Raw genomic sequence first — 25,923 nt, forward strand, 5'->3', positions numbered from 1 at the left:
TAAACAGATTGAAATTGTTTCTCCATTTCAAACATACTTACGCATGGTAGCATTTGTGAATATGATTTGAAATCAGCTTGAAATTCCTTTTCAACCTTATTCCTTAGTGCTCGCTCATATTGTTCTACAAACTGTTTCAATGAAGTCTTTGAGTGTACATATCCGTCAAAGAACGCATTCATACTCTCACTTCTTTGCGTTGTTGACATCCCTGCCCAAAAAGTGGTTTTCAGAAAGCAAGGAACCCAACGCTTTCTGTTCTCGTATAGTCCAGATAACCAATCATTTTCATGCAATCCAAACTTATTAATCATTGCGATCCAACCTTCTTCAAACTCTTCAACGAACTGGGAATCATACACCAATCCATGTATATCAGAAAATATAGAACCCTTATCAATATGGTACCCAAACTTCTCTGGCAACTTTTTCAAAATGTGCCATAAACACCACCTATGGTTTGTATTTGGAAAAACAATTTGAATTGCATTTTGCATGGCTCTATCCTGATCAGTGATTATTCCATGGGGAGCTACACTGTGTATGCACTGAAGCCATGACCTGAATAGCCACACAAAACTATTTGTGTCCTCGTTTGAAAGCAAATCACAACCAAGCAGTGTTGATTGTCCATGGTGATTGACGCCAACGAAAGGAGCAAAAGGCATATCATACTTATTTGTAAGATACCTCTTTCCTTTGCTCGATGTCGATGTTGCCTGCATATCAAAGCGAGCGTATGAGGAATTATTGTAACATCGTTCACTTCAAGCCTCCGCTTAACCTGTGCACTCAGTTCTCTATTGCATCGAAACAACCTGGATTTCGATGGGCTTGTTCCATGATTGTGGTCGAGGTGGACTGCATTAATTCTCCAAGATCCATGATCATCTGAAGATGCGCTTATCCGGGCCTTACAATTGGTTTGAATTGTTGGTTGTGGCCTTACAGATCCGGTAGCAGTACTTGGCCTTCGACCTTCACGGCCACAAGTATATGTCACAAATCTCAAAACTCCACCGGACCCTTTTTTTGAATTCCTTTTTTTTACGGGAAAACCTACGCTGTATGCATATTCTTTGTACAATTCAAACATTTCATTCTCACTGCTAAATATCATTCCGATCTTAGGTACGACGATACCATCATCTCCTAACATTTCATCTTCCACTATGTTCCTGTTCTCCGCAACGATCTCATCCTCAGTTTCCAACAAAAAATCATCAATGCCACCTTCCATATTATTTCCTGCGTCCAGAAATGAAGCAAAAATTGTATCGTCATTATTATGCATAAAGATTGAACATTCTAAGTAAATTGTAAAATAAATATAGTTTATTGGTAAAATTTCAAAGATCTATGGTTCTCACTGCTATCAACAGACTGAATAAGCTAAAAAGAACTAAAGTAAAAACCATGATTTTAACTTCCAGGTTACAAGCTTCTCGTTACCTTTAGAGTTTCACAACCTAAAGAACTAAAGTAAAAACCATGAAATCCAAATTGTTCGAACAGCATTATTGTAATAACAATAACCAATGCAGGGCATGTTTTTCATCCCCATTACAGAGTTTTCCTTTTCTTTAACACTGGACGAAATGCCATTTTACGCTTGCAGGGCAGTTCATGGTTTATCATCCCCATTACAAATTTTTCGTTTATTTTAATGTTGTAGCTTTTGTTAAATATCTCCATCTCCACTGTCATTCAAAATTTTTTTAAGCAATGACATTTACCATGCTTTGCAAACAACAAATTAAATATGTTGAATTGGAAAATTTTGAAGATGACATTTAACAGTAGGTCACCTGGGTTCGACGGTGTCGGTGAAGACATGTTGTTCGGAGGTGCTACCGGATTCGAAGAACTGGCCGGCGGGAATGAAGGCCCGGGAGAGAGGGGAACGAGGGAAAATGAGGAGGGAAAATACTGACTTCCAATTTGGGGGAGGAAAGGTTGTACCAGTGGTCTGCCAAATTTGTCCCGTTTTTCAAACAATTTCTACTGTTCATTGATGTGTCCATTATTAATTTTTTATTACCTGTTCAACATCTGTGCAAAGGAATCTCTTCGAATAGCATTATTCATGAAAATTCTTGTACTCTTGTGCATTGTCTGTTCTATATGTTCTACAATAATTTAATACTAACAATTAAAGATTCTACCAATTTTATCCAGTTGTCATTTGATGCACAACTTCCTAGTCAAATTGCCATATAATAATTTTCAATTCCAGCGTGAACTCCTATACAAATCCGAATTCTTCAGTTATATAAACAGAGTTAAATTTGCCTGTAAGACCTCCAATTTGTTCATATCGCATTACTCGAATTCGTCTCAGTTTTCAATATCCACATGGGTTTACAAGGAGATGAAGAAACAGGATCAGGGCCGGTATCAGTCCCAAAATCGTCGATTTTCCGGTACAATTCGCCGCTTGTTCAGGTTGCACTAATTGGATTGGTTTGTTTCTGCTGCCCTGGTATGTTTAACGCACTTTCCGGCATGGGCGGCGGCGGCCAGGTGGATCCCACCGCCGCTAACAATGCCAACACCGCCCTATACACCACCTTCGCCGTGTTCGGAATCTTGGGCGGTGGAATTTACAATATTTTGGGACCCCATCTTACTCTTTTTGCTGGTTGTTCTACTTATGTTTTGTATGCTGGATCATTCCTTTACTATAATCATTACCATCACCAGGCTTTTGCCATAGTCGCCGGCGCCTTACTCGGAATTGGTGCCGGACTTTTGTGGGCGGCGGAGGGTGCGATCATGACTTCGTACCCACCGCATGATCGAAAAGGGACATACATTTCCATATTCTGGAGTATTTTCAATATGGGGGGTGTCATAGGTGGTTTAATTCCTTTCATACTGAATTATCATAGGGTTGATGCCGTTTCAGTGAATGATGGTACCTATATTGGTTTCATGGTTTTCATGTCCATTGGAACAGTTTTATCACTGGGAATTTTGCACCCTAGTCGTGTTGTGCGTGATGATGGCACAAAGTGTACTAATATTAAGTACTCTAGTGTGACAGTCGAAGTGGTCGAGATTCTGAAACTGTTCCTTAATTGGAAAATGTTGCTCATGGTGCCTGCCTCTTGGGCTAGTAACTTTTTTTATAGTTACCAGTTTACTAATGTTAATGGAGCTTTGTTTAATTTGAGAACTAGGGGGTTCAATAACGTATTTTACTGGGGTGCACAGATGGTTGGCTCTGTTTTTATTGGGTACATAATGGATTTTAGCTTTAAGAATAGGAGGACTCGGGGTTTGGTTGGTATTGGAGTCGTAGCTGTGCTTAGTACGGCTATTTGGGGTGGGGGACTTGCCAAACAACTTCATTACTCTCGTGATGATTTGCCGACACTCAAGCTGGATTTCAAGAATCATACTGATTTTACAGGGCCATTTATGTTGTATTTTAGTTATGGATTGCTTGATGCCATGTTCCAGAGCATGGTCTACTGGGTTATTGGATCCTTGGCTGATGATTCTGAGATCCTTAGCAGGTATGAAATTGGCACATAAATTGTCAACAATAGCACTTGGGCAATTTCACACTGGCCTAACTATTGTTTTATACATATGTTCTAGGTATACTGGATTCTACAAGGGAGTACAGAGTGCGGGGGCAGCGGTTGCTTGGCAAATTGACGTACACAATGTGCCGTTCCTAAATGAACTGATAGTGAGTTGGGTACTCACCACAATAAGTTATCCTTTGTTAGCTGTGCTGGTCATTCGAGCTGTCAAAGATGATGAAGAAGTTGAAGGAAAACCCAAGGAAGGTGCTGCTCTCCCTGGAATCCATTGATGACAGGATGGAGCACTTATCAAGTGCTGCACTCCCTGGAATCCATTGATGACAAGATGGAGCACTTATCAAGTTAACTCAAGATTTAAAAATGTGATAGTTTCCATTTTCCAATTTGTATGTTTCCCCATTTGTAAATGGAGTGTCTGGTGAATGGCATGCATGCATATCGCAAAGAATTCACTGATTGAAATACATGGATTTGTTTTCCTAATTCAAGCTTTTGTTGATTTCTTTTCAGTCTGCTAAATTTGTCCATTCGCTTATATTCTCCTGATGTTTTTCAGTTGTGCATTTTAGAGAATTATATCTAAAAAATTGTATCATGTCTGTTTTGATGTGTCTTCAATCTTTAATATTTGCTGATTCACTTCTAGTGTTCATTAGCAAGTAATTTTTCATGTTATATCTCTGAAAATAATATCAAAAAATATTTTCATGTCAGGCCATTGAGAAGGCAGTCTCACACTTAACCCACCCTATGCGTACATATCCATAAGTGAGATGTCCTCTATATACAAGGAATTATAGGCTTGAAACAACATGAACTAGAAGGTATCGTCTATTGTAGGCTGTAAACGATGTGGCAAAATCTTTATTCTATTGAATTCTGTAGTTTCAATGATTTATCCATAAGGAGAGCCAGCCCCATAAGTACTGATAAGGTTTCATTGAGTTCTTTGGTCGAGTTGAGTCCATATTTTCAAGAACTTTGCGTAGAAATGACTACTGAAGTGATGATAAAGATGTTGAATCAATGTTTGTCATATCTTGATTATATTTTATTAAAATTGTCCTTGTATAAAGGATCTAAATTTGATCTATTGTCTGCAATTTCTAAGAATAATGAATAAGTTATTGAAAATGATCTTCGCACACTATGTCTTGCTAATATGGTAGCTGTCCTCCTAATCAGCAGTCGTGGCAATATTAATTAGTTCAAACAACTAATGAACAAACAGCCTACACAAGAAGCTGCTCTCTGAGACAATCATCTATAAGAGGTTCGACAAGTTCGCTTCGAAGACCTTTGTGGCTTTGTCTAAGCTGTTTCTTATGCTGTCTTTGTATAATCCGTGTAAATTTTGTCATCTCTTATGTGTCTTTTCAATTACCGAACTGGTAGTATATGGCATATAGTTATGCACAGAATAGTATCTCAGCCCGGGTTCATTTCTTCGTTCATTGCTTGTATGAGAAAACTTTCTAGCTTGATCGATTAATCTTATAAGAAGATTGCAAAGGTTAACAGATTGTAAGCATTAAGAAACCTGTCGATTAACTTATCAGAACTGCATAATTCGCAGATGCATAACTATAGATTTCCTGATGACGTCAACTGCTTAGGAACTTTCTGATTCTAGGAGATTTAAATCTAGCAACGAGGATCTGCTTATTCTCGAACCAATGTCTAATTGCCCACAATTTTTCATCATTCTTTCAAGAACAACAGTATTTTCTTGGCATTTTCCCCCCAAGTCTCTGTCAAGTTTCCTGTATTTATAGTTTTCGTCTGGTGAAGTATATGCCCAAAATTGATGCAAAAAACTTTGTGCCTTTCCTCTTGTTAACTATATGCCCAATATCTAAAGCAGTTTGAGACAGGTTAAGTGTGTTCATTTAAATCTCCTCTACACGCCCCATTACGCATAGACTAGATTCATTTTTCTATCAAAGATTTGACACAAGGATAATTTTCATAAATGGGTGGTGGCAAGACTTGAACCTAAGTCTTTGTGATGCTTTACTACATGTTATATCATATTTGTATTCACGAGCAATGTTGGATGTTGACTAATATTTAGATACCGTCTATACAAATTATTATGATTATTATTGTAAACCACGTCCATCACTAGTCTAAAAGGATTTAAGCAATTATTTCGTTTTTGGCTCTATGTTGGCATTTGAAATGCGGTCAAATTTTGGCTGCAATGTTGGAATCTAATCTTGCGCAGATTCGCTAGAAATTTTCTTTTTGTACTTATTTACAGGAAAGATATTATACAATGAAGAAATAGTGACTTATTGTTTGTTATTGTTAGAAGCATTAATCTTACCATGTTTGCGGCATAGTGATTCGTCTTTCTTTTTCATTTTTTTTTTCATTTTTTTTTTAATAACTCGTGGTCCTTTCATTTACAAGGCTCAAGATTTTCAGAAACAGCTGGCTCATCGTGCTGCATAAAAAAGAAATACATTATGAACGTCGTAGTCAGATGTACCCTTCTTGTGGAAATTAAGACCAAAGGTATAGTTGTCATAGAATAATCAAATTCGTGATATGATAAGAACATTTTACATTCTTGTACTTTTGTGCAAAGAAGTCCTGCAAGAGTCAAAATTCTGCAGTTCGTCAAAGTCCCTTTTGAATTTTGCTATCACCATTTTTCATTCCCTGGAAAGATCCTCATGGGTTTACAAGGAGATGAAGAAACTGGACAAGGGTTCCCTGAATCACCTCCCAAACCATCCATTTTCCGGCACAATTCCCCCCTTGTTCAGGTTGCCCTCATTGGATTGGTGTGTTTCTGCTGCCCTGGCATGTTCAGCGCTCTTTCAGGGATTGGTGGAGGCGGTCAGGTGGATCCCACTGCAGCCAACAATGCCAATACTGCCCTTTACACAACCTTTGCAGTCTTTGGAATCTTGGGTGGAGGTATCTACAACATTTTGGGTCCTCATCTTACTCTGTTTTCTGGCTGTTCTACTTATGTTTTGTACGCAGGATCCTTCCTTTATTACAATCATTACCACCACCAGGCCTTTCCCATAGTTGCTGGTGCCTTACTCGGAATTGGCGCTGGCCTTCTGTGGGCGGCACAGGGCGCCATTATGACCTCTTACCCACCCCATGAACGCAAGGGCGCTTACATTTCTATCTTTTGGAGCATTTTCAGCATGGGGGGTGTCATAGGTGGTCTAATTCCTTTTACACTGAATTTCCATAGGACTGATGCTGTTTCAGTTAATGATGCTACCTACATCGCTTTCATGGTTTTCATGTCCATCGGAACAGTTTTATCTCTGGCAATATCACATCCTAGCCGTGTCCACCGTGATGATGGCTCAAGGTGTACTAATATAGAGTACTCCAGTGTGTCAGTTGAAGCCATTGAGATTTTGAAATTGTTCCTCAACTGGAAAATGTTACTCTTAGTGCCTGCCTATTGGGCTAGTAACTTTTTCTACAGTTACCAGTTCAATAACGTCAGTGGGGTTCTGTTTAATTTGAGGACTAGGGGACTATGCAATGTATTTTACTGGGCTGCACAGATGGTTGGCTCCATTTTTATTGGGTACATAATGGATTTCAGTTTTAAGAGTAGGAGGACTCGGGGGTTAGTTGGCATTGGAGTCGTGGCTGTGCTCGGGACAGCTATTTGGGGTGCGGGGGTTGCAAATCAACTCAATTACTCTCGTCATGATTTGCCGACGCACAAGCTGGATTTCAAGGATTATACTGATTTTGCAGGGCCATTTGTGTTGTATTTTAGTTACGGATTGTTCGATGCCATGTTCCAGAGCATGGTCTACTGGATCATTGGAGCGTTGGCTGATGATTCCGAGATCCTTAGCAGGTATAATATTCACACACAATAAACTTGAGCACACGTGGTAATCTGATGCTGGATTAACTGTTGTTGATCTCATTTTTCAGATACAATGGATTCTACAAGGGAGTACAGAGTGCAGGGGCAGCGGTGGCTTGGCAAATTGATACACAAAAAGTGCCACTTCTGAATGAAATTGTAGTGAATTGGGCACTCCTTACAGTAAGTTATCCTTTGTTGGTCGTGGTGGTCATGCGAGCTGTCAAAGATGATGAAGTTGAAGGAAAATCCAAGGGTACAGCAATCCCTGGAATCCATTGATGGTTTTACGGTGCATTTATCTGTTATTTTTAAAGACTTCAGAATTTGAAATTTCAAATTCTCAACGTTGAATGATGTAGTCTTCAGTTCGTAATATCAAGTTATGCTCACTTATCCTTGGGTGCTATGTCCTTGACATGTACTGTGCACTACTAATTTACGTACGAGGAAAGAACTCTGATTTTCTAGAACTCTTCCTAGAAATGGCAATTGAAGTGACATTAAAGATGATGAATCACTCTTCTTTGTATCTTGTTATCAACTTTAAATGCTCCGTTAAATTGATGACGAGATGTTTAAACTATTATATGCACTATGAACAAGTTGCTGATATGATCTCAGCACATTTTCTTTGGCTCTCTAGAGTCACATGACTCCCAACTTTTGAGATTTTATTTTTTTTGGATTAATTCTTATTTTGTATCAATTGAAATATAAATCTTAATCTAAATCAAAGTTAATAATTCATTTTAATAACATATTTTATGAAATCTTTAACTTTTTTCAAAATTTATTAAAAATCTGATTTTAATTCCCACCAAATATGGGAAAAATCAAAATAAATTTGAATTTTTTTCTTTTTTCTTGCTCTATCTTACTCTCTCCCTCACGTCCTTCACCAAAACCTTAACCCTTCTAATTTTTTTTATTTTTTAAAATTTCACCATAATTTCTCTACAAAATTTCACTTTCCAATCAAAATTTCAATTTATTATAACCTAAATTTACGTTTTCTCATATCCTATTTGTGTATATAGAATATGTCTGGACTGATTATATCAAATTTAAGTTATATTTAACGAATTGTATTTATTTGATTATATGTTGGTTATATATTTTTCTTTTCAATCAGTTGATTCGATTGTTTGTATCAAATACAATATAAATTTTTAAAACGTAAATATGCATATTCTTGTGACGTGCAAAATATTAATAAAATGATTGCTCGAAATCATAAAAGTTTTTGCGTCCGCCCCTGGCTCTCATAATCACCAGTCATGGCAATTTTGATAAGTTCAAACAGCCAGCACAAGACATATTGTCATTCATCTATAACAGGTTCGAAATTGGCCTTACAGAGACCTTGGTTTAAGCTGTTGCTTGTATTTTCTTTGTATAATCTCTTTATTATGTCATTTCTTGCGCGTCTTTCCAATTAGCAAAGTTGTATTATATGCCATACAGTTATACCCAACAAATACGTATTGCATGTTTTTTGCTGCTCATCTGCTGTTTTCGAGGGAGATTTTACATTCAACTTTATACAGGTTAACTGCTTTCCGGTTTCCAGCATACGTGAAGCTTGCTCGTATGGATGCTGCTACCTTCACCCCCAAGATGCTTGAAAGGTGCGAAATTTGATTCGATACCACAATGTCGGGAATACTACAAGTACAATATATGTCTATTTTATTACATGAGCCTCGAAAAAACCAATCCATCTCTAATTGTGCAGCATGAATCTAACACCTTATACTTCAACTATTGGTGCTTCACTTTTCTTCTCAGATTTTTGGAGCAGGGTGGCAGCAACAGTATCTGCTACCTCTTTCTTCTCCTCCTTGACCACATCTACAGCTTCTGCTGACTTCAACCCAGGCAGACTTCAGTTCTACCGATACAGCGAGAAAGCTCAACATACTCTGACTCTGCTTCTGGCTTGCTCTCGACCGGAACAAGTTCATCAAGAACCGGTTTTGTCTCAGTTGCTGGGGTTACTTCCTCGTTTTTCACTGCCTCTGCTGCTGGTTCTGAAAGATCTAGAAAAGTTTCTTCCTTAGTCTCACCATCTTTCTTCTCCCGCAACCATTGACCATAAGAGAACGAACATAATTCATATATCACAAATCAAATTGATCGTTTTTCAATAGCACTTAAAGTATGTTGCTCCAGAACCCTAGCTCTAAAGTTTTTGTCTAAACCCAAGTATGATAGGATCATTTGCTTTGTCGAATATATGTTGAATTAATATCGACTTTAATCCTAACTATCCACGAATCATTGGGATAAACGCAATAATTCGTGAAAAGAGATTCTTATACTAAATCAACTCGTGATCAAATGGGGTGGTTAGGAACAGTATCAGCCTCGGTACTCTTAGGGGCGGCCGGGGCTTCAACAGGGGCTGGTGCATCGTCAAGATTCAAGTCTCTAGGTTTGCCCACGCAGCCTCCAATGATGTTATCTAAAAAAAAAAAGGTTGAACCCCAACCTTAAGGGTCCCCCACCGCCCCTACTCTGGAGCATCGTGAGGGAGGTAAATCGCAGGTTATGCCTCCAATGATGTTATCTAGATTGGTGGGAAGATTGAGTAAGCAGAAAATTGGATAACGAATGACGAGAAACTTGAAAACGGAAAGCATCACACAACTAAACAAATTTAGAGGCTGAAACGAAAAACAGGCAAGCAAGAGATTATATAGAGGGAACCTTGCAACATGTGCACTATGATGTATATTTTAATTTACACTTTATCACGTGTCATTATTCTATTGGACAGTTTGAATTTCAAACAATTTTTTCATCCAATTGACACTTGACAACAATACAAATGTCAACCAAAGAGTCAAAAATCAGTATACAAATAGCAAAATTCATAGAAAGATGGATAGCAACCTATTTGCTTGTTTCAAGGGCTTTAATACAATATGAATACATGTTTGTGGACAGCCTGTATTGACATTGTCATAGGCATACCATGTTTCTCGTTGGCAATAACATATGAGAGCTTTTTTTTTTTTCATTTTTTCATTTTTATTTATTTTTTTTTTCTCTTTTTAAGGAAGTGGGCAGCCTGTTTTGAAAGTTAGTTACGGCAGTTACAAGAGAATATTGATAAATACAGGTTTAATTGGCTGGAATTCTCTGTTTACCGAACAAGATTTACTTTTATACCCAAATCACCATCCTCATATATCGAGCAAGATTTGGATGGTCTTTTTCACCTAATATACATGGAATTTGTTTTTAACTTATTACTAGCTTTTCTAAAAAAATTAGCCACGTAATTTGCATCATCATCAACCCAAATTGACATTCTTGATTTGAGTTCAGAGATGCTCAACAACATTTCACATGCACACTTCACTAAAACAATTTAGGAATATGTTACTTGTACACGGTGTCCATACGTCTACCCCTTTACATGGACAGAAACCCATTTCGAATAAAAAAAATTACCTAAAGTGGGTCCCCTCCATGTGAGGAGGTGGACACCGAAATGGACACCTTGATATACGTAAAGCATCACCCGACAATTTAAACTCAAGAAAACAAAAATTGATCAAACTCAAGTTGAACTAAAAAAGCAAACTGCATCATTGCAAATATGAAATCTCACATCACAAAATTTCAAATTAACTTTAACGCGTCTACAAGTCTCCAAATTACCTTAATCATAAAGATAAATAATGGTTCAAAAAGAAATCATCATGCAGCATTCCTATGGTATAACTACTCATTCTTCTTCGACTATGGTTCCCCTCTCGCTGACGTAGATACCATCAAGGAACTTCCTGATATCCTTGTTCTTCACATGGCATTTCTGTCAATAGAAATTTAAACAGCAATACCAGCATAAGTACGTGCAGATGTATGAATATTAGAGATGTGGACTGTAAGCTAGAATAACTATGCGAGAGTAATTGGGAGTTACCTGGTTTATCAGAGCACAAGATCGAGAAACAAGCTCAATGTCATTACCATCCAAAACCAATTCATCCTTAACCTTCTCAGATCTAACAATGTTAACTCCTTCGAGCATTTCAACCTTCCTAACCTGGAGATTTAAAAAAAATGGCAACCATACCCCAAATTCAAAGGCTAAATCAACCCCAAACTAGCACATTAAAGAGCAGCAATCCAAAAAAGGATCTACTAACATGTCAACAAATCGAGATAGCCACTAGCCCACAATTTCATATTATTTAAAGAATAAACCCATAATTATTAAGAGCCCGTTTGGGCCCCATTTTTTCACCAAAAAAATTGATTTTTGACCATTATTTCACTATTCCAACCGTCATATTTAACTTCTTCTCTCACAGGTGGACCCCACTTTTCTCCTAACGGTCAAGAAATCAATTCTCAAAATCACTCCCAAACAGGCTCTAATGCTTACTGAAACCAAGTAGCAGATTGTGTCCCCAAGTGAAAGATAATAAACAATTCATCTACAAATGATTCTTAAACTGTTTGCATCTAATTATGTTTCCTCAGTACACAGAGAAAGCAATAGTGTTAATTACATTCAATTGAGCCACTTCTACCATACAAAATCGCACAACCCCTAGCATAACAGTAAATGTCAAAAAAAATTACTTGCCACGCTCTTTAAGAAATGCATCCCCACACAAGCAATATCAAAGTTCACTCCAAAACTAACATTTTCACAAATCCAGCTCTAAACAATCTATCAACAGAGAAAAACATAGTGCAAACCTAACCCAGTAGAACAATCAAATCAAAACAGGAATCCAAATCAGGTGCTAATGATAAGTTTTTACTGACACGTTGGTAAATAGAAGAAAGCAAAAAAAAAAATTCATTCACATTGGCATTTGTTTCAAATAACAGGCAAGTAAGTAGTAAAACTGATCATGTCAACATAATAAAACCAAAAACTCCGAATCATTTCCCTGAACTATTCAAAATCTTCACCAGCTACACTCTTAAGAAAGGTCCAATGGCTTGAATCCCCACACAAATAATAATAGTTTACTCAACGTGTTCGCAAAATTCAGCTCTAAACAATCTACCATTAGAACAAACCGTAGTGCAAACTAACCAAATAGAACAGTCAAAAAATCGAATCCAAAATCCAAAATCAATTGCTCATGATAAGTTTTTACAGACACGTTTGATAAAGAAAAAGAAAACTTAAATTCGCATTGCCAGTCTTTCTTTATTTGCAAATAACATGTAACTAATAAAGCTATAATGCATAAAAAAGGATGTTAACACCTAACACTAAATACCGTTCATAAACAAATGCACATAATTCCAACCAAGGAACATAAAAACACATAAACAGTATTAAAAGGCTAGGGGCTTAAACCTTCTTCTCTCCTAGGAAGTTACGAATCTCAATCGACTTGTTACCATTAGTAATAGAAGCATTAATCGGAAAGTGAGCATAGACAAAACGCATCTTGTAGCGGTATCCCTTAGTAACGCCGGTAATAAGGTTATTGACATGGCTGAGCGCGGTGCGGATAGCTGCGGTGGTTTTCCTCGACCCGAACCATGCATCCACCTTCAGCTTCCTCTTCCCAGTTTCCTCATCGGTGATCAGCTGGAAATCCAAGTTCAAATGCTTGAAGTTTCGGGTCAGTGTTCCTCTCGGACCCTCCACTTCAATCATTTTTGCTTTGACCTTGATCTTCACCCCGTCTGGTATATCCATGGTTTCCGATGACAGTATCGTCTTCATTGTTTCGCTCTGTACGTGTGCGCAGTGTGTGATAATTGAGGTAAGGGCAAAGGCGCAATTAGCTATCTAGAAGATGGCATTTTATAGTGAAGCCCTAGCAGTCTGATGTGGGCCGAATTCAGTTCCAAACTGGGCCAACGGGCTCTGCACCTGAGTAATGGGAAATTTACACAAGTAGCACAAAAAATCTAGTTTTGTATATGGCACAGAATATATATTTGAAACGTAATTAAATAATTCATTATTACTATTTCTAGTAATTGTATAGCATAATTAAATAAATTCATTATTACTACTTTTGGTAATTGTTATGACATTGGAAATATGCATTCAAAATCAATATAGGTTAGACAATAGATAATATTCGAGGACGTGAGATTTGACTCTGTTTATATTGGATGCAATCTACAAACGGAATTAGATATATTTTTAGAAAAAGTGTAATTTCGGAATTCTTATCATTACTATTTTTATAATTTTGATGACTAGGATATAGTCCATCGAATTTAATATAGGTTGATAGATACAGAATGTTTACTCTTGGATAGTTCAATCGAAAACTCGTGACCAGACCATCAATCTAGTCTAAATTGCTTTATTAGATCGATCTGCAATCAATCTTGTAAAATTCTAAAAACCCGTTGAATTTCATCACGTGCCAAATAGAATTATGCAAAAATGGAACACCAACAAAAATCTTTCTAGGGATTACCTTTGCTCTTCGTGCTATATTCATTTATGAAGAAGTGCACATTTTGCAAAACAAATTAAGAGGATGTTTGATGGAGATTAAAATTAGATTTTTTGGTATATTGTAGTAAAAGTTTTTGAAATGTGTGGTTAAAAAGTTATGGAACCCATGAAATATGTGATTAATATTGATTGTTTGACTTAGACTTAGACTTAGATTAAAATCAGATTTTAATCCGTACCAAACATGCTCTATGGTTTAAACTATTTGTGTTACAAAATAACAAACTTGTCGGAATGTTTAGGTGCATGCATAGTAGGAAACCAAAAAACTCATCAAAATTTCATTTGCCTAAATTTACGACCTTTTTGTTATTATCTCACATATGCTCATGTCTTTCTCCTTTCCCTAAAATTTAGATGATTTGATCCTTTCAAATTCATCTACTTGGTATGACAAAACTCACGTTTCAACCTTCATCTTTTGTATATATGGTACTTTTCTTAAACTATGTACCCTAATGAATTTACAAAGTGTTGGCTTCAAATTAATTAGTAACCTAATTATAATTTATTTTTCACAAATATCAAAAAGCTTAAGTATGTACGATGAAATGCAGTCAAGTTTGGGACTCTAGCAATCGCTTGTTTGGATCATTAATTATAATCTCTTTATAATTTAAAAATTAAAGTTATTATAGTCTCCATGCATGGGATCCATTATTCCTCCGCAATATAATTTAACTACAAGTTCTATCATTAATAGAGATGCATCGCTGTTAGGTTGCAATGAATTCACTTTTTATTGTTTATTGTCACCTCATTAGTGATGCGTTCATGATAAATAACGTTATTCTCGTAATCTCATTATAATCAAATCCAAACAAGCACCTAGGATAGGTGTAGGGGTTTATAGGGTTAAGAATCATTTATATACACTATTTCCTTACATTAATCGCATCATTCAACCACACATGTACAGAGAGAGATACATGCAAAACATCTGTTTCAATTTCCTCAGACGATAAGAAAATTGATGAAACGTGGACATATAATGTTAGCATTAACTAAGATTTCCTCTCCTTACTCCTTATAGCAGAAGATAAGAAATATTGTTATGAGATTGTGAATACATATATATATATATATATATAGAGAGAGAGAGAGAGAGAGAGAGAGAGAGAGAGAGGGAGAGAGAAGATGGAGGTGAGGAAATCGATAATGAATGCTAGAGTACTGATTGGTATGCTGGTGGTACAAGTGATTGCAACAGGACTGCAACTTCTTTCTAGGGTTATACTGACTCAAGGAACCTTTCTTTTCGCTCTACTGGCGTATCGAAATGTAGTTGGTGCTATTTGTGTCCTTCCTTTTGCTCTCTACTGGGAAAGGTTAATTAGTTCATTTTATATTGTATTTTCAATTATAATTTATGAGCTTATAATTAATTTAAATTGAATGATGTTTCTGTTTATTGCAGAGATGGATTAAAGAAGGTAACCTGGATAGTCTTTTTCTGGCTGTTCATGGTAGCCTTAACCGGGTAAATCTCTTCGTCTTCCTCTCTCTCTCTCTCCCTCCCTCCCTCCCCCTCTCTCTTTTCAATCCCATTTTTGCATGAACTGTATTGAAAGTCTAAGATTTTTACTTTTATCTTTTAAAAATCAGTGAGCTAATTTTTCTGAGGAAAAAATTTTATGGGGTTCCACTAGAGAGTAATTATATTAAATATTTGTAATTAACACTTACGATATTCGTGTTCAAGAGAATTGCTTGAATTATTGAGGTTTTTGATAAAAGAACAAATGGAGTCCTAGTTTAAAAAATTTGGACCTCAATCGTTGTCTAGAGATACTAGTTTAAGTCCATCTCGTGACAAAGGACTACCTTCTCTCTGGACAAAGAAAAAACACTAATTATTTTTAATTTTAATGGTGTTCCGTTTTGGGAATGTGTGAATGCACGCGCAGAAGAAATTATCATACAAAATTGGTTGTTTCTTGAATATAAATTCATGCAAGTAAATGTCACCTTCTTGGTAGTTGAATTGAACAAAATTAGAAATCCTTAATAAAGAAAAATATCAAAAATGTTTACAATTGCGTTATACCGTCCAAGGTATCAAATGTTACTTCATAGGAATATGGTATGCTCAAGGGTGGATGTAGCAGGGACAGGACCGAGCTATAGGCCGGTCCAATTTCCAACCCATTTCATTTTGGTTCGGCTTTATTTATTTATTTTAATTTCGGTCCTAAATTTGTACTTAAGTACGTTGGTATGCCACGAACATCTACGCATGTAACGTTGAGCCTCGAAACCCCAATCAAAGACTTTTGATTTGACTATGAACTAAAATTCTCAACATTAACGAAATGTGAGATTTTGCTACAATATGAAACGGAAAGATGGCTAGATTTAACGAAATGTTGGCAGATTTTGTCATCTCTTTGTTTTGGGATGGAAAAGGCCTTTAAAATAAATAATTTTACATCTTCAATTCTGAAAACATGTCTCATATAAATTTTTATTTTAATCTAACAATTATAAATATCGAATTTTTTTACAATTTTTTCTTTATTTTACTGAAATAATTGTATGTTTTAATATTGTAGTTTGGCTTGTTAGGTCCCAACATCTAATACATCTTCTTTTTTTTTTTTTTTTTTTCCTGGCTAGAGATTTAATTAGTTTTCGCAATTTAGGAAATCTATTTTGTCGGAGAATTGCGGCTATTTTTAAGATAAATTTTGATTTTGGACCGTGCTACAGAGCCCTGGTTAAAATCTCGAGCTCCAATCCAGGGCCGAGGTGCCACCCCGGCCGTAGATCTTCTGCACTTGGGGGGCCCGCCATCAAAAATCGGGGGCAGAGGCTCTACCACCTCTGCCCCTGGAATGGAACCCGGGATTTAATTCCGGGTTCTTCGGCATTTTCCTTAAAAGTGTATATTAATATCGGAAACATAGAAATCAATAAGGACTATAAATATGCTAGTCCTTGGTAATGGTAGCCTCACACTATGTTTGAAAAAGCCTACGTACATATATTAAACATGATTATCGTTTAAGTTGAAGTTTTAAACTTACATACCATAGCTTAATCAACATTTTGAGTAGATCCTTCCATCTCTCAACCGATCATTAAAAATCTTAAAAATATTCATATTATCAATTTTTATTTGTATGCTTTCTGCCCCCTCCACTGGCTTTTGTGTCTATACATACATACATGATGCAGGATAACAATGGCTATGGGATTATTCTATTTGGGACTAACGGACACCACAGCTACATATGCCACCAATTTCTTGAATCTAATCCCAGTTGTCACCTTTATCTTCTCATCAATCCTAAGGTATGTATACATGTAAATCATTGACCGCTTGCAAGAAGCGAGCTAGGGGAGTACAAGGGTTTTTCTTTTTTTTTTTTAACTGGACTAATATATAGGGAAAAAAATATATTTTTTTATACTTAGCTGATAAATAGAAGAAAAATGTATTCATAAATATTTTCACATATAAAAGAAAATAAATGGGCTCCCCATCTTCCATGAACTGTATTGAAAGTCTAAGATTTTTACTTTTATCTTTTAAAAATCAGTGAGCTAACTTTTCTGAGGAAAAAATTTTATGGGGTTCCACTAGAGAGTAATTATATTAAATATTTGTAATTAACACTTACGATATTCGTGTTCAAGAGAATTGCTTGAATTATTGAGGTTTTTGATAAAAGAACAAATGGAGTCCTAGTTTAAAAAATTTGGACCTCAATCGTTGTCTAGAGATACTAGTTTAAGTCCATCTCGTGACAAAGGACTACCTTCTCTCTGGACAAAGAAAAAACACTAATTATTTTTAATTTTAATGGTGTTCCGTTTTGGGAATGTGTGAATGCACGCGCAGAAGAAATTATCATACAAAATTGGTTGTTTCTTGAATATAAATTCATGCAAGTAAATGTCACCTTCTTGGTAGTTGAATTGAACAAAATTAGAAATCCTTAATAAAGAAAAATATCAAAAATGTTTACAATTGCGTTATACCGTCCAAGGTATCAAATGTTACTTCATAGGAATATGGTATGCTCAAGGGTGGATGTAGCAGGGACAGGACCGAGCTATAGGCCGGTCCAATTTCCAACCCATTTCATTTTGGTTCGGCTTTATTTATTTATTTTAATTTCGGTCCTAAATTTGTACTTAAGTACGTTGGTATGCCACGAACATCTACGCATGTAACGTTGAGCCTCGAAACCCCAATCAAAGACTTTTGATTTGACTATGAACTAAAATTCTCAACATTAACGAAATGTGAGATTTTGCTACAATATGAAACGGAAAGATGGCTAGATTTAACGAAATGTTGGCAGATTTTGTCATCTCTTTGTTTTGGGATGGAAAAGGCCTTTAAAATAAATAATTTTACATCTTCAATTCTGAAAACATGTCTCATATAAATTTTTATTTTAATCTAACAATTATAAATATCGAATTTTTTTACAATTTTTTCTTTATTTTACTGAAATAATTGTATGTTTTAATATTGTAGTTTGGCTTGTTAGGTCCCAACATCTAATACATCTTCTTTTCTTTTTTTTTTTTTCCTGGCTAGAGATTTAATTAGTTTTCGCAATTTAGGAAATCTATTTTGTCGGAGAATTGCGGCTATTTTTAAGATAAATTTTGATTTTGGACCGTGCTACAGAGCCCTGGTTAAAATCTCGAGCTCCAATCCAGGGCCGAGGTGCCACCCCGGCCGTAGATCTTCTGCACTTGGGGGGCCCGCCATCAAAAATCGGGGGCAGAGGCTCTACCACCTCTGCCCCTGGAATGGAACCCGGGATTTAATTCCGGGTTCTTCGGCATTTTCCTTAAAAGTGTATATTAATATCGGAAACATAGAAATCAATAAGGACTATAAATATGCTAGTCCTTGGTAATGGTAGCCTCACACTATGTTTGAAAAAGCCTACGTACATATATTAAACATGATTATCGTTTAAGTTGAAGTTTTAAACTTACATACCATAGCTTAATCAACATTTTGAGTAGATCCTTCCATCTCTCAACCGATCATTAAAAATCTTAAAAATATTCATATTATCAATTTTTATTTGTATGCTTTCTGCCCCCTCCACTGGCTTTTGTGTCTATACATACATACATGATGCAGGATAACAATGGCTATGGGATTATTCTATTTGGGACTAACGGACACCACAGCTACATATGCCACCAATTTCTTGAATCTAATCCCAGTTGTCACCTTTATCTTCTCATCAATCCTAAGGTACTATGAATATATTTGAATTTTGAAGATATTTAAAAAATATTCAATTGCAGGGGACACTGGCCACTGCTGCAACATTTTGTTTGATTTCATGGGCAATTGCTGAACGTGGACCGACTTATCCATCCATGTTCAATCCATTGTCACTTATTTTAGTGGCTATACTTGAAGCTATCTTCCTCGGCGAACCAATAACGGTTGGAAGGTACAAATCTCATTGGTCAATTCTATTCCGATATGTCCAATTTTGACTGTTATTTTGGGTTCTTTGCAGCTTGCTTGGCATGTGTCTTATCATAGTAGGCTTGTACTCATTCCTATGGGGAAAAAGCAAGGAGCCCAAAGCCAAGTCTGCGGGTATGGCTAAAGAAGGCGGCCCCGCCGTGCCAGAAGCCGTAGGCTTGGAATCGGTCACCGTAGTTATGCCTGCCAATACCAAAATCAGCAATGTTGAAGATGATAACCAAATAGAACTTGCACGCTAATAGATATACCCATCTTACTTTTACTGCTATTATGCCACCTATGCACGACAGAGTGAATTGAATGCTACTGGAAATTCATAATGTTATATTTGATCTTACTTTTATGATATTGACCACTTATTATTAATCCAAAACTTTTTATGAGACGATGGGTGCAAGTTTTTACGATATTGGACCGTACTAATAACCTTGTTAACGTGATATTTTTTGTTCATGGGTTTTATAAGCTGTTTTATAGGCAACACTTTGGCCGGGGATATGTGGTCAAGGTTTGGTGCCAACTTCTTCTTCTTCTTCTTTTCACGAGATTATTCAATATAGGAATTGTTAGGTACACTTGGATTTATGGGTCTAAGAGCATTTTCAAGAGACTCCCTATTTTTAAAGAGCATATTTTATAATTTAGAATGCATCTATGAATCTAGAGAGTAAAAATTTTGAAATACTGTAACAAGCTATTTATATTTAATACTTAATTTTACTACTTTCAAAAAGTATTTATTAAAATATTTTCGAGAGTGGGTGAATTTGGAGGGTCAAACCCATTTTCTAAATTAAAATATTAATTTAAAAAGTCTCTTAAAGTATGATTTTTAAGAATTGACTTTTTAAAATAAAGAATATCTCATATTTAAAGAGTTTTTGAAAAATTCTCAACCTTTGGGCCCAAATTTTTTCTCCATGTTCTCTTAGTGTTGGCCCCATGAAAAGTATGTTGGCCCGTATATTTGTTCATGTCCAGCCCAACAGCCACATCATACAACACTGATTAAACTAACCAATTAACCAAACCCATCAAAATAATCCCCCAAAGCAAGATCTCAAAAGGCTAAGAAGTAAGAACTCAAAATTTCAAATCTTCTTAGTAGATATATTTCTAAACTCAAAAAAATTAGTTGCACAAATGAGGAACTATGGAGCACATAGGAAATAGAGCAAGTAACAAGGTTAAAAAATCTAGTGCCGAGCACATTAAATACTTATTTGGTATGCATTACTCGATAGGACTCGAGAGTTTTAACTTCTTTTTTTCTCAACACTAACTTGTACTATTCAATCCTCTATACTAAATCTGCCATGACGAAATTACACCGTATTATCACTCGAAACAATTAGACTAAGAAAAGCATCTTGAATAAAACTATGAATCTCTGATGAATTTAGAGCAATGTAACAGTATATGAGTTCCTCCATTTGATTCCAATCTTGAATTCCCACATTTTGTATCACTTGGATTATAGATTCTCTTATATAAAAAATTGGATCTGAGGAATATTTCACTGCACAAATACAATCTGCAAATGCCCCACAAACATCTTCTGGTAACTTGGCTGAAAAGCTTATTCTTGAACTTCTACTTCTCTGCAAAATTTTCTTCTTCGTCTCGACTTTCGCCATTTCTTGTGCGGATTACGAACAGAGGGAATTTCGGGTGGAGCAGTGAAATACGCGAGAATTCACAAATTATATATAGATATATAAATATGAGTATATGTGTGTAATATATACATCATTGTGCTGCATAAATGCGTGCATGTGCCTGCATGGCTGAACCCATAGGGCATAGGGTGTCTAAATAAAGACATTGCATTAGTAGTATCCATTGAGGATCAGACCATGTGTCATGTGGACCATTGAAGGATCAGACCATGTGTCATGTGGACCATTGTATTTAGGTCGTGAAAAAGGTTAAGCCCCGTTTGACTCCCATTAATTTTCATTAGATTACATTTCATTTTTTTTCTCATATTTTCAACTACACAATCTTCCATAAAATAATATTACACGTAAATCGAAAATTTTTTCTTCTTTTTCTATCACCCATTTTTCAAAAAAATACTATTTCACCCATTAATTTTTCTATGGAATGTGGGCCAAACAGGGGCTAAATATGTAAAGGGTAACATATTACAAGTAAAAAAGCATTTATTTCCAGCTAAATAAAAATAAATAAATAAAAAGTAGCTAGAATTAGTATTTATTATAACGGGATGCATGTTTAACTTTATCCTGTACGTTGAACTAAACACAACTAACCATAGAGTAGCAACGAATTTTATTGTACTTCTTAAGTTATTTCAAGTTCAAGAATCAAACTGATTTTATTGCTTTTTTTTTTTTAGTTTTAATCAAATGTACAGTACTACATAATTGATAGATAATCTAATATAATTTGTTTCCTTATTTTGTTCATTGTGTTCCCACTGACATAGCATTTGTTTCTACCATGTCCCTTTCGATGGCACTGCACATGTTAGGCATTTAAGAAGCAAACACGGTTTTTATGGGTTTATTTCACACATAGATAATATAATTTACACTCAAATTGCAAAAAAAAAAAAAAAAAAAAAAAAAAAAAAAAAATTTTTGCAATAAATGCTATCAATATTTTGAATTACTTATGCTAGTTCGAAATATTGTCCAAAATAATAGGTTAATTAGTCGGTCAGCTCGACCATCTCAGATTGAGTATGTAATAGTTGGTTCAGTTCTAACGTTCATACTAATCATGTTTCACGAGACTGATTGTTGCAAGGATCACTTGATTTTTGTAAACAGTTTAAAATTTATAAATAGATAGAAAATGTCATGATAGTAAATAAATGAATCGTATTTGTGACTCCAATTGAATGTATGGTTAAAAAAAAGTTAATAACACAAGTTGTTTGTAATTTGAAATTCAAAATAAAAAATGAGAAAATTGGGAAGGTCGGGTTGATTCAAGAAATTCCAGACCTTCCAAAATAATGGTATTTCAAGAAATCAATTAACCTCTAAAAAAATGATATTTTTTGCAGAAATAATTCATTGACATTTTTATTCTTATCTTTCTTAAACTATAAATAGAAAATTATTCCACAATATATCTTAAAAGAATAATGTCATTTATCATCATGATGATGGAAAATCGGTGACGTGACAATATATTATCCCTCACATTTATCTCTCTTTCCTTCCCCTTTCTCTCTCACAAAAATTAAACTACCCAATTTTATTATTTTACATAGACTGCTACATTACCGATATTCTATCATCATAATGATAAATATCATTATTTATCTTGAAATTAAGGATCATCATTAGCTCCATATCTCTACTGTATCTCCTAAAAATAAAATAACTAAATTCCTAATGCTATCGGCATCTTCGATAGTGAAATTTAGTTAACTTTGCTTAGTGGCAAAGAAGGCAGCGTTTCACTAAAATGATATATTTTGAGTTTTGCATAAAGTACAAAATGTTATCTGTCGCGTCAAGCATTGGCAAAAATGATAAAAATGAAAGATACGTTTTTGGTTCAATGAATGACACGAATTCAGGCGTTTGAGTTTCATTATTTGTAGATTATAATGAGATGAATAATATTTTTTTTGAAAAATGAGTGGTTAAAATTTTTTTGATTTACGTGTAATATTATTTTACTAAAAATTGTGTGATTAAAAATAAGAGAGAAAAAAATTTCATTTAATGTAATGAGAAATAATGAGGCTCAAACGGGGCTAAGAATTGTGTACACTAATCTTGTTATAGGACCATGATTTGTTGCATCAACATTGAAAATCGCAACTTTTGTCGGCTCGGTTATAATGTGATGATACCGTCACGTAGATTTTTTTTCCTCGTCTATCTATAAGATGATCATAATAGTTTATGAAACAAGAATAAGTTGAGATGTACAATAGATTGGATAAAGATATATCAATGTCCGTACTAGATAAGATACATGACATGATTTTATATATATATTTTGGTTAACTTTTGAAAAAAAATGAAAATAAAAAGGAACATCTGACTCTTGATGTGTCGAGCCAAGATAATTGGCCTCTCTTTAAAATCTATCCAAGGGTAAAAAGTGAAATAAATAAATAAATGAAGAAATATGATAATTGTTGACCTCGGAAATTGGTCCCTCCACGTGACCAACTGAAAGCTACTCCACATATTCCTCTCTGCGCAATCAACAAATAGTCAGGCGCACACGGCCGGAACCAACGGGGGTGGCGGCGGCCGTATACACTCCGACGGTCAAGTCAGGTTTGGGTGGTCGGAACAGTACCCAGGGGGCTACACAAATCAATCAATAAAGGGGGAGGAGAATATATAAACTTGTTATGGAGTGCTGTGTATTAAGAGTTTCATTACCTTTGCCTCTTGCCAAACCTTAGGTATTTATAGGTGGTATGAACCGTTGGATGTGGAACGCGTGTATACATCTGATGGCATAAAGCGTCTGCTCATAGGCGTCAATCAGCCGCGTTTGTAGAGTGGGCGGACAATTTGTTTCCTCTGAGTTGAATTGACATAAAGTTGATAAGTCACATCAACTAGCCTCATGGAGACGTCAAATCAATTTAAGCCTTAGGTGTAGGACATCTCAAATTTGCGACGGATCTTCTAACCGGGGTCCACTTGATCTCGACCTCGGAGGTGAGATGCTTCGGCAGATCAGTAGTAGGAATCGCTATATCACTTCGGAGAAGTTTCGGAAGGGTCGTTTTCAGGTCGGAATAAATGGTACTGCGGAGGGTCCACTTGATCTCGGCCTCGGAGGTGAGATGACACTTCGGTATCGAGACGTAAATAATCGGGGCGTAACAGTGGTCCCCCAAGTCGGGGGATGAATATTTATATCATGCGTGGATTTGCTTTCCTGACCGGACCGCAAGTCATGGGAGTTTTGGGGGTTGATCCGTCGCAGCAATCGAGGTTATGATAATAGGCAGATGTGTCAAAGTTTCGTTATTGTGCGTAACGTTCGAGGCGGTCAAGCAGCATGGGACGTCGCGTAAGGTGCACCGAAGCTTCGCGAATGGCTGAAACTTTGTAAAGCATGGGAGGGAACGCGGCGTCCGAGGCGATGACCCAATAGGGCCTTCGCGTCAGGTGCGTCCAAACTTTGTAAAGTTGGAGGAGGAGCTCATCTGCCACCGGTGCGCTGACCCAAAAGGTCGACGCGTGGGGAGATGGCTGAAACTTTGTAAAGCACGGGAGGGAACGCGGCGTCCGAGGCGATGACCCAATAGGGCCTTCGCGTCAGGCGCGTCCAAACTTTGTAAAGTTGGAGGAGGAGCTCATCTGCCACCGGTGCGTTGACCCAAAAGGTCGATGCGTTGGGAGATGACTGAAACTTTGTAAAGCATAGAAGGGAACGCAGCGTCCGAGGCGATGACCCAATAGGGCCTTCACGTCAGGTGCGTCTAAGCTTTGTAAAGTTGGAGGAGGAGCTCATCTGCCACCGGTGCGCTGACCCAAAAGGTCGATGCGTGGGGAGATGGGTGAAACTTTGTAAAACATGGGAGGGAAAGCAGCGTCCGAGGCGATGACCCAATAGGGCCTTCGCGTCAGGTGCATCCAAACTTTGTAAAGTTGGAGGAGGAGCTCAATCCGAGGCGACCCAAACGTCAAATGATTTGACAACTGTTGCGTGTTTTCAAGGTGACAGTTGAGTGCCATGTCCATTCTCCTAAAAGGCTGCTACGGCTACTAATTATTATAGACGGCTGGTTGTAACCGAGGTGACGCGTTTCAAGTTAGCGTGAAAGTCACAGCGACATCTTGGGCATAGATCAAATCTGGCGTTTCATTTCAATGGCCTAGATTGAGGATGCGACGAACGGCTTAGATTGATCGCATTTGAATTCAACGGTGGAGATCGGACTTGTTTTTTCTATAAAAGGAGGACTCTGGGGTTTTCTCAGACTTTCTACCTTTGCAAAACTAAAATTATACTTTGCTCTCAATTTTTTGGCGATTTTCGGCTTTTTGCAAGCAATTCCAGCGAGAAAGAACTAGGCTTCCGGCGACCTTACACCATTTCCGGCTAGGAAAACCTCCAAACCCGTAAGTTTCAGCACCTATTTAGGCTTTTAAATTTTTAAAGAATGGTCTCGGATGGGAGTTCTGGTTCAGGGAGGGGCTTAGAAATAGTGAGGGTGGACAAGCCCATTGTGGCGACCTCCTCAAAAATAGCTGGGGCAATAATGGGGGGGAGAACATATGGAAACGATCAGATAGCCCACCAGATACCTCTGTGCATTGGGGGCGTCGGACTACCCATCAAAATTAAGGGAGGCCGACCTGGGTAGACTTAGGACAGAGTATAGGATCCCTGACAGCGTAGACTTAATCCTCCCCCAGGCCAGAAGAGAGAGCCTGTTACCCAAGGCCGGGCTGTGTAACCATTAGTGAAGCGCTCCTTAGGGTCGGACTTAGGCTGCCTATCCACCCATTCTTTAGGTTGGTGCTTAGGTCCTATGGGCTAGCCCCGACGCAGCTCAATCCGAACTCCTGGAGCCAGATGGTGGGCTCCTGGATGTTGTGGA

The 25,923-nt window shown here is 36.8% G+C and overlaps 6 protein-coding genes across 7 annotated transcripts in view; 4 read left to right on the forward strand and 2 right to left on the reverse strand.

Annotated features, from left to right (window-relative positions):
• Window positions 1–1,240, reverse strand: part of LOC111404813 (protein FAR1-RELATED SEQUENCE 5-like) — a 3,709-nt gene extending 2,469 nt beyond the window's left edge. The window contains exons 1-2 of the mRNA XM_023033564.1: window positions 785–1,240; window positions 42–719 (exon numbers count right to left, since the gene is read on the reverse strand). Of these exons, the coding sequence (XP_022889332.1) occupies window positions 42–719; window positions 785–1,240 (1,134 nt within the window). The remainder of the gene's footprint in view (window positions 1–41; window positions 720–784) is intronic.
• Window positions 1,241–2,149: 909 nt separating this feature from the next.
• Window positions 2,150–4,066, forward strand: LOC111404238 (UNC93-like protein 1). Its single transcript, XM_023033030.1, has 2 exons — window positions 2,150–3,521; window positions 3,607–4,066. The coding sequence occupies exons 1-2, from the start codon at window positions 2,356–2,358 to the stop codon at window positions 3,824–3,826; spliced, it is 1,386 nt and encodes a 461-aa protein (XP_022888798.1). The 5' UTR covers window positions 2,150–2,355; the 3' UTR covers window positions 3,827–4,066.
• A 1,978-nt stretch (window positions 4,067–6,044) lies between these two features.
• LOC111404239 (UNC93-like protein 1) lies at window positions 6,045–7,986 on the forward strand. 2 transcript variants are annotated; one of them, XM_023033032.1, is made up of 3 exons: window positions 6,045–6,485; window positions 6,555–7,407; window positions 7,488–7,733. In XM_023033032.1, the coding sequence occupies exons 1-3, from the start codon at window positions 6,239–6,241 to the stop codon at window positions 7,699–7,701; spliced, it is 1,314 nt and encodes a 437-aa protein (XP_022888800.1). In that variant the 5' UTR covers window positions 6,045–6,238; the 3' UTR covers window positions 7,702–7,733. The 2 variants fall into 2 exon arrangements, with proteins under 2 accessions (XP_022888800.1, XP_022888799.1); XM_023033031.1 differs by having other exon boundaries at window positions 6,049–7,407; window positions 7,488–7,986.
• A 521-nt stretch (window positions 7,987–8,507) lies between these two features.
• On the forward strand, window positions 8,508–9,676 carry LOC111404240. Its single transcript, XM_023033033.1, has 2 exons — window positions 8,508–9,050; window positions 9,211–9,676. The coding sequence occupies exons 1-2, from the start codon at window positions 9,017–9,019 to the stop codon at window positions 9,480–9,482; spliced, it is 306 nt and encodes a 101-aa protein (XP_022888801.1). The 5' UTR covers window positions 8,508–9,016; the 3' UTR covers window positions 9,483–9,676.
• A 1,319-nt stretch (window positions 9,677–10,995) lies between these two features.
• Window positions 10,996–13,205, reverse strand: LOC111404241 (60S ribosomal protein L9-like). Its single transcript, XM_023033034.1, has 3 exons — window positions 12,758–13,205; window positions 11,357–11,479; window positions 10,996–11,245 (listed from the first exon to the last, which is right to left on the reverse strand). The coding sequence occupies exons 1-3, from the start codon at window positions 13,130–13,132 to the stop codon at window positions 11,159–11,161; spliced, it is 585 nt and encodes a 194-aa protein (XP_022888802.1). The 5' UTR covers window positions 13,133–13,205; the 3' UTR covers window positions 10,996–11,158.
• A 1,826-nt stretch (window positions 13,206–15,031) lies between these two features.
• Window positions 15,032–19,746, forward strand: LOC111404814 (WAT1-related protein At1g43650-like). Its single transcript, XM_023033565.1, has 5 exons — window positions 15,032–15,213; window positions 15,303–15,365; window positions 17,063–17,179; window positions 19,144–19,320; window positions 19,390–19,746. Exons 1-5 carry the CDS (start codon window positions 15,044–15,046, stop codon window positions 19,598–19,600), a joined length of 738 nt encoding a protein of 245 aa, XP_022889333.1. The 5' UTR covers window positions 15,032–15,043; the 3' UTR covers window positions 19,601–19,746.
• Window positions 19,747–25,923: the final 6,177 nt, after the last annotated feature.

Source organism: Olea europaea, chromosome 11, assembly GCF_002742605.1.
Source record: "Olea europaea var. sylvestris chromosome 11, O_europaea_v1, whole genome shotgun sequence".
Taxonomy (NCBI): Eukaryota; Viridiplantae; Streptophyta; class Magnoliopsida; order Lamiales; family Oleaceae; genus Olea; species Olea europaea.